The sequence below is a fragment of the Gymnodraco acuticeps genome, unplaced genomic scaffold (genome assembly GCF_902827175.1).
Source record: "Gymnodraco acuticeps unplaced genomic scaffold, fGymAcu1.1, whole genome shotgun sequence".
Classification (NCBI taxonomy): domain Eukaryota; kingdom Metazoa; phylum Chordata; class Actinopteri; order Perciformes; family Bathydraconidae; genus Gymnodraco; species Gymnodraco acuticeps.
The window spans coordinates 508,260-516,805 of NW_022990441.1; the positions used below are offsets into that span (position 1 = coordinate 508,260).

General features: G+C 44.1%; 1 protein-coding gene and 1 long non-coding RNA gene across 2 annotated transcripts; one reads left to right on the top strand and one right to left on the bottom strand.

The window, feature by feature from the left end:
• Positions 1–289: 289 nt before the first annotated feature.
• Positions 290–3,607, bottom strand: LOC117552272. The gene is made up of 5 exons (XR_004569914.1): positions 3,393–3,607; positions 3,109–3,248; positions 1,850–2,015; positions 1,404–1,692; positions 290–1,276 (listed from the first exon to the last, which is right to left on the bottom strand). It is a non-coding gene; the product is annotated as an uncharacterized LOC117552272 (long non-coding RNA).
• Positions 3,608–5,668: 2,061 nt separating this feature from the next.
• LOC117552279 lies at positions 5,669–7,760 on the top strand. Its single transcript, XM_034225632.1, has 2 exons — positions 5,669–5,818; positions 5,966–7,760. Exon 2 carries the CDS (start codon positions 6,317–6,319, stop codon positions 7,499–7,501), a length of 1,185 nt encoding a protein of 394 aa, XP_034081523.1. The 5' UTR covers positions 5,669–5,818; positions 5,966–6,316; the 3' UTR covers positions 7,502–7,760.
• The last annotated feature ends 786 nt before the right edge of the window (positions 7,761–8,546 follow it).

Consider the following 8,546-nt stretch of genomic DNA (forward strand, 5'->3'; position numbering starts at 1 on the left):
TTATCTATAGTTTTTTTTTTTTGCTTTCCTACAATATGTGCTTATGTACCGTGGCACTAATGAACAATGTTAAACTCAGGGATATGTTTTGTAATATATCAATGTCAACACATTATGTTTTCTTTAAAAAAACATTTAGTGGCTATGATTGAATTTCCCCATGAGGTCTGGACTGTTATTTGTCGAAAACACATCCCAATGGATGACTATATAAAGCCCAGTCACCGTGGCAAAGTGCAGGCCACAAGCGGGGCTAGTAACTGCACAACATCAATGAGAGAGACCATTGTTTAAACAAAGTAATTTATTTAAGGAAAATGCACTCGAATACTACAACATAAAAACATAGGTACACACATATATACACTCACGAGAAAATTGTGCAAAGTAGTAGTTTTAAAAAAAGGCAATTAGTGTGAGTTCAAAGGGCAAAGAACAGCCTGCGGGGGAGCCGCTGTGAAATATGTGTCATGTCCGTGACAAAATCAGACAACATTCAATGTTGCCATGAATGACAGTATATTTTGGATGACGTCCAGTCCAAGATCTCCTCTACGACCAGCAAGAGGATCAAACTGTGCGGTGAGTTGCTCCATGTCCTCATCGCTTAGCAGGTGCTGGTTTCGAGGTACGGTGACCCTCTCTGGCTCCTCCTGAGCAACATCCCCTGCATCAGCTCCACCCTCTCTCTCTGGCTCCTCCTCAGCATCATCCCCTGCATCAGCTCTACCCTCTCTCTCTGGCTCCTCCTGAGCATCTCCTTGTCGTCCACCAAAGAGGCTCTGCATGGCAGAAGTGGTCTGGCCCTGCCGTTCCAGGCAACCTTGGACAAAAAGTTGTATGGGATTCTGGTGTCTTTCGGTCCTCAACCCATGATTGTTCCACTGGTCCAAAAAACCCCGTAGGTCATGGTTTATGCGTGGGAGATAGACATAATGCAGGGCCCACATGTGCATTTCATTGTCTATGTCTATTATGCCTTCACTCTCCAGGAAGTTGAAGAGGTCGTAATAGACATTGCTCACACCTCGCCACAGGTCACCCCAGAGCCGTTCTATTCTCTGGTTGTGAGTGCTTCTTCCACGGAGAGCACTGCCTCTGTGAGAGTCTCTGAAGATGTTCATCATTAGGCAGACAGAGTTGTTGTTTTCGCCCCCATAGTCGGTTCTGACCCTCGAGGGCACACCATACTTGGCCACCGCGTCCATGAAACTCGCCATCACAGTAGTGCTCATGTTGTTGTCTGTCAATACCCCCATGAATGACAATCCTCCACCTGAAACAAAAACATGAAAAATATGACTAGTTTGATGCACAATACATGAACTGAAGCAGGAGTTTGGGTTTTGTGGCCTACTGATAGAAAGTATCCATCTTTTAAGTCTGGTATTGGTCATATTTACCTTATTAATTTGTGGTTTCCATCTAGGTGCCACAAGGAGTTTGGTCCGGCGACCCGGTATGCTCTACGATGCAGTCTCTGTGACATTGCTCGTAGTGCAGCTGCTTCTGGGTCTATCCGCCTCATGCTGTCCCGCACTCTGCGTCTCTGTATCCACAACTGCTGGGCCTGCAGCTGTGCCCTGACAGATTCAGGGCCAATCTGGTTATTCCCAGCCACTAACTCCTTGATGAGGTCGTCTAGTGCAGCATCTGAGATGGTGGAGTATATCCCAGAGCATGTGGAACCGCCTGAAAAATAAACATGTTTTAAAAATATGTGAGACCTACGGTATTCAGATTTACTTTACAACATGCATAGTGTAACATGGCTACAACCCCTCCTTGGGATGTTTACAATAAATTGAGACAAGAAGCACATTCCAATGTTGAAGGCATTGCTACATACCTCAATCGCCGTGTCACTGTGCGCAGAGATACTTTTAATATATGTGCCATCTTTGTAGCTGTAAAACCACAGCTCCTCAAAAAAGAGAGTTGCTCTCTCGAAATGCTGTATTGTGGGGGACCTCGACCACCCAACAAAATGAGCGGGGCGTGGTAGCCAGAATGACCTGCAACAACAGCAAAAGATTAGATTACATTTATTGTCATTGTTGTATTTCTGTCGTTGTGCCAGAAACCCACACTTTATTTGTGTCATTGCCCAGCCAAAAGTTACTATGAAAGGGAAATGCAGTTTGGCATTAAACCAGTGGACATGCAACACACTATAGTTGTAGTATACAGTATGAACAAAAACATAAAATGTGTATGGGCATAGAGATACATAGTTGCAGTCAAACCCTGAAGACAGAGACTCCCCCCTCTGGCACACTTTCAATGTCCTCATTCACACGTTTGATGATACATAGTATGTACTACAATGAGAGCTGGCCAGACTGCCCACGATAGGGGAGGGGGAATAGCGTCTAGTGCAGCAGGAGATAAAGGTGGAATTTGGAGTCAAGTTTTAAGGTTTCAGTGGACAACTCCAGACTCAGCGTCTCACCAGAATGTGCTAATTAATAGCTGGCAACTACAAATTAAAAACGTTTTTATATTGGTATTACCGATATTTTAATAACAAATAATTACTTTAACCCTCCTGTTGTGTTCGGGTCAAATCTGACCGATGTACTACTTTCATCATAACTTTTTTGTTTTACATTCGATTGCATTAAGGCTTTATGATATCCTTCACAGTAGACATTTGAACATATACAATTGCTGATCACCACTTTCATTGCATTTTGGATGATTTACTCAAAAATGACCGGCATAAAGGAAAGGAATTAGTAACCATCCGGATCAGATAAAACACAAACACACTGTAGATGTGTCCCCGCTCTTATGTGCCCATCCCCTTAGGTGTCTATCCTTTGTATATTTACTGCACGTATACCAGTAGTCTGATACAATATCTACAGTTTGGAAGGGTATTAAATTAAATGTGGTGATGATTAATGGTTTTTGTGTTAATGTAATAGCAGTTAAAACAGGACCGGTCACAAACACCAAAGTAAGGGGGGGGGGGGGGGGGGGGGGGGGGGACCACAATAGGAGGGTTAAAATGTATTGGCCTGTTGGCCACTTACTTCTCAACAATACTAACACTGGTTTCTCAACGATAGCCTATCCTAAAGGGAAAAAATTACATTGGCCTACCTTGTTGTGCGGTTGTGGTAGGCCAAGATCTCCGGACTTCAACTATATATTCCCGAAGGTCCTGAAGTAAAAGATCAGCTGTAGGGACGTTAATTATCCTGCCCCGTGACCACTCGAGGCTCCTCTCCATTGTTTCTAACCTGCCAGTAAACGGTTTGGTGAAATAGGGAAGAAGACAGAATTTGTAAGTGTGAAAGATCTCACAGCCCCTCAGTAAGTTACATGCACAAACAAACTACATTCCTTTGTGTTCGATAGTAGCGATAGGCTGGGCCCTTCCTTACCTCACTATTGTGGATTGTAACACAGCATGACCATCATCTGTTTGGAGAAGTCTTGTGCAGTCATTTATTGTCCTTTTGCAACGCAAGATTAAGTTTCTCGTGGACATTTTTCGATGATTTTACTGTTTCTATAAATAAGAAACGGTTTATTCTTCTTCTTCCTCTCCTCCTATTTATTTACCTTGTGCAGCTCATTTGTTTAGCTTCCGGTTTAGTAGACAACGAAAAAAGTGAACGAGGCGAAGTCCCTCCACTTCCGGTGGTACTCATGGGACCCAGCGCTGATGGGACCTTATTTCGGAAAAAAGTTTATATTGAAGTCAATGGAGAGAGAAAGATTCCCGTTTAAATTGTGCCACGAATTACACATATGATGTTTGTCGATCTTAAAAAATCATTTCCATGTCAAAAAAGTCACAGTTTGACTATGAAAAATACGCAACTAGAAAGACTACAAATCCCAGAGTCGCGTAAGTGATGTCATAACTGATGTCACAATTGTTTTCCTCCGCTAAATATAAGAGATAGTTAAGATAAGATAACTTTAACAAGATGCCTGTGTGCTTAGTACCAGGCTGTAATCATACCAACAATGGGTCTTGCTCGTTCTTTCGCTTCCCGTCTGATGAAAGGATCAGGAGTGGCTGGCTGGATCAAGTTAGCTACCTAGCTAGTAGCAAGCACGTTAGTTAGCATTGCAGTCTTAGCCTTGTCATTTGTATTAGCCTTAACATGAAGTAACATCAAGTAACCCAAAACGTTAAACAGTAAGAGTAGTAGTCATATTTCGTGAACCCTTTGAAGAGTACTGTCACACCGGTGTGATCATTCTATAATACACCATTTAAGCCCGGGGGAGAAATGCTAACGCTAACGCTACATTAGTGCCGGCGATCTGTTCTACTTCATGCTATCTGCACAAATGGTAGACATTAAACATTAAAAAGATCAGGCAGTTCAGAGAGAATCAAAGGCAGGCAGGCAGCTTTGCATGACATTCTTCTGGACGTGTTTCATTGTGTTGATAGTGAGGTCAATCACTTTTTTGACAAGACAGTAGTGACGGCCATCTTGGTGACGTGTGTTGTTGTGAGAGTCTGCGAGAAGAAGAAGAAGAAGAAGCGACAGAAGACCAAGAAAGGAAGATCATAGAAAGATAGAAAGCAATATGAACAGAACAGAAGAAGAAAGAAGAAGAAGAGAAGAGAAGAAAGGAAGAAGCAAGAAGAAGAAACAGAAGATAGAAGAAGAAGAAGAAAGAGAAGAAGAAGAAGAAAGAAGAAGACGAAGAAGAAGAAGAAGAAGGAAAGAAGAAGAAGAATAAGAAAGAAGAAGAAGAAGAAGAAGAAGAAGAAGAGCAGAAGAAGAAAGGAAAGAAGAAGAAAGAGAGAGAAGACGAAGGAAGAAAGAAGAAGAAGAAAGAAGAAGAAGAGAAGAAGAAGAAGAGAAGAAGAAGAAGGGAACTTCCCCCTGCTTCATTCATTTATCCTGTTCAACAGGTTAGTAGTGTGTACAACAGATTATGTCCATATTCGATCTAAGAAGTGTGTTTGATAAACTGTGTTTGGTCGTAGTTTGTAATGTTACATTCTGTGAGCTACGCCACTAGCGTGTGGCTAATGGCGTCCGCTAGCTTCTTTAACACAGGCTGTTGCTCCCTGAATAATGTATCCCTACTATGTGTATGAGTCCCGTGCACTAGTCTGGCTTACATTTCAAGTTTATTCTGTTTGTATAAATATGTGAAATGCTGGTCTGAGGTCATAATTGTTCATATTATTTAAATGCTAAAGCGCTAATGCTATGCTAATATTGTACCTGTACAACAGCCATGTTAAAGTGAGTACAGTCGGGTTGTGTTATCTGTTATCACTGTATTATATACTGTAAATGAAAAAGGCTTTAATCCTTCATGAAAGTCACAATATGGCATGTGGATTTATGTCCATTTTTGATTAGAAAACAAATTTGTCAGACATACAGTTATTTTGATTTGCTAAACGTATTTTTACATTCTCAGTTAGCTTCAGGCCTCACTGAGGAGAAGTATTGAGGTAGAAAGCTGGTGAAGCCATTTCCTTATATTCTGTTTGCACAGATAATAAAGCTGGTTGGCAAGAAGGAAGTCATATTCATTCGACCACACAACACAACGCAGAGATACATGTGGTGTCAAAGCAGAGAATGATTAGTTAAATAGAGAAAACGGATATAATTGAAGTGAATTTATTGATGTGTTTAATAAATTCTCGCTAGGACAACCACACAAACGGCAGCAACTTTCCCTCTGCTTTATTCTTTTCTCCTGTTCAACAGGCTTATTATCTGATTACCAGCTCTGCACAGCGGACTTGTAACACTAGCAGCAGTGGAGATGGAGCATCAGAACCTGGAGAATACAGCAACAAGGATCCATTTGAAGATAGGTAAATATTACAGTAATAGTGTACTTTCATTGTGTGGGTGTAACATAGTTAAATAGAGAGGGAGAAGGGAGAAACATTCCACTTGAACTTTATATTTTAATTAACTTAGTAGTAATTATTGTCCTATATTTCTTTCCGATTTCACAGCTGCCTGCGCCTAGCAGCAAGAACCTCCATCTGTGCCTGCACCCAGGTCAAGATCTACAGTGGCTCAAGGGCCTTCACCAGAGCCATCACCACCAAGGACCAGAGGACCAGCATCACTACAGCAGCCTCCACCTCCATCTGTGCCTGCCTCAGTCTGACCTGCGTGACGCTGAAAGCCTCCTGTTGCAGCACAGCCAAGCAGAATGCTTCCAAGAGGAGATTGAGTGTCTTAAGGCTGGAAAACCAGTCAAACCTGGCAGTAAGCTCAGTATGCTTTCACCGGAGATGGATCCTGCAATGGGTCTGATCCGCATCGGTGGATGATTTCGCCACCTGGAGACTTCCTGTGATATGGAAATTCACCCCATTGTTCTCGATCCCAGTCATGTAGTCACAAAACTCCTCATTAAGGACATGGACGAGCGCTTGCTCCATCCAGGGCCCGACAGGGTCTTTGCTGAGACTAGGCGCCAGTACTGGGTCCTGCGTGGAAGACAGGCCGTCAAGCATCATCAGAGGACTTGCACTGGATGCAGGAAGTGGAAAGGGAAGCCAGTGATACCGATTATGGCCGACTTGCCTTCTGCCCGTCTGCGGCTCCTCAAGCCTCCATTCTTCTCTACTGGGGTCGACTGTTTTGGGCCGTATACCGTCAAGGTAGGGCGGCGCAGTGACAAACGGTGGGGAGTCATCTTTAAATGTCTCACCACTCGCTGTGTCCACCTAGATCTGCTTAATAGCATCGATACAGATGCTTTCCTCTTGGCCTTGAGGCGATTCATCGCTCGGCGCGGCATCCCCTTCGAGATTCTCTCAGATCAGGGGACAAACTTCCGGGGAGCAGCTAGGGAGCTTGAGGAGGCGTTTGCCGGAATGATGCCCCAACTGCAAGAGGAACTTGCCAAGAAACAGATCAAGTTTCGCTTTAACCCTCCAGCATCTCCCCACTTTGGTGGTGCGTGGGAGCGTGAGATACAATCAGTCAAGAAGGCTCTACAAGTGGTGATCGGCACTCAGTCTCTCCAGGGAGAAGTCCTCCTTACCTTGTTAGTTGAGGTGGAAGGTATCTTAAATGCCAAACCCTTAGGCTATGTGTCATCAGACCTCGCAGATCCAGATCCTGTGACGCCAAGCATGTTGCTGATGGGGCGGCGGGATGCCTCCCTTCAACAAGTATCATACGCTACAGACACCCTCAGCAAGAGGCGGTGGCGTCATTGTCAAATGATGGTTGACCACTTCTGGGTACAGTTCATCAGAAGCTACTTGCCATCCCTTCAAGTCCGCCAGAAGTGGCGGAAGCACACTGATGGTCTTCTTCAAGGTACTGTCGTGATGATAGTTGATCCTCAGCTTCCACGTGCCCACTGGCCAGTGGGGAAGGTCGTCAAGCTGAAGGCCAGTGCTGATGGATGCATCCGGTCGGCTGAGGTTCAAGTCGGGGACAGGACGTACCTGCGACCCGTGGCACGCCTTGTGCAGCTACCCGCTTTATCGGACGACGATGCTGATCCAGGGACTTCCGCTACACCTTAGGGAATTTATTCTGTTTTACATAATAGCTATGCTACTCTGGGGGCGGCTGTTGTAAATTCCCCTTGTTTTCTTTAGTCTGCGTTGTATCGTTTGTGTTTTTGGTCGGGCACATTTGGGGACAGCTAGAGTGGGCAGCTGCGGGTCCTCGAGCGGTTTGTTTACCATGTGCGTCCGTGAAGAATAAATGATGCAATCCTTCTACATGCATTCATGATTCAATACTGCTATAGCTGTTGTAAGAAGCATTCAAGCTAATTAAAGTCCAAAGACTGTATTCCTTGTCTCCGTGTGAACTCTCTAAACGGAGTGCTGTTTCTGGATGAAGCGGCTCCGGCGCAAACATCGCACAACATAAGATTCCCCAATAACATTATTACAACTTGAGGAACGAATGTTTTTAATAAGGGCTATACAAGTGTTCATACTGGGTAGTTTATTTAGTTTAAAAAAAATTATCCAACGAGTTACAGACCACTCTTTCCCCATGTAAGTCAATGGGAAAAAGTGTTTCCGGGCCTGGCAACCAAACGGAAGTGTAGTACCGCCGTTTGGCCAGCACGAATATTTTCATCTGAGTCCGGCGCACTTCCTGGGGGCTTGCGGAGGAGCCGTGGAGGACCCATTCTTTCACACACAGTGACGTCACAAGCTACCCACAATGCAACACGCGCCAAATATATATATATATAAATATGCCATTTTCCTGGAGGTGCTAATATCCTGGAGGTGCTAATATAAACAGCTAGCTAACGTAGCCAAGCAGAGCGCACTAGGTTTTTTTTCTGAATTAACGACCGAAGAAATCGCTGCATGTCTTCGGATTACATCTCTGGACTTGAGGGGTGTGCTTTAGGTCGTTACCAGCGTAAACTAGAGCTGTGTGGGTTTTTGGATTGTCCCTTACAGACTGCCTGCAGATGTATGGAAAAACGACAGTGGCCTTCGTCGATTTTGGCAGCATCTACGTCTAATTTCTGGAAACACCAGGTGAATACCCCACTTGTCACAATAATATTATCATGCCATTGCATATATGTGGTATTTT

Excerpts from the sequence above, each read along its gene's own strand:
- LOC117552279 (XM_034225632.1), top strand. The coding sequence starts at position 6,317 with ATGGAAATTCACCCCATTGTTCTCGATCCCAGTCATGTAGTCACAAAA.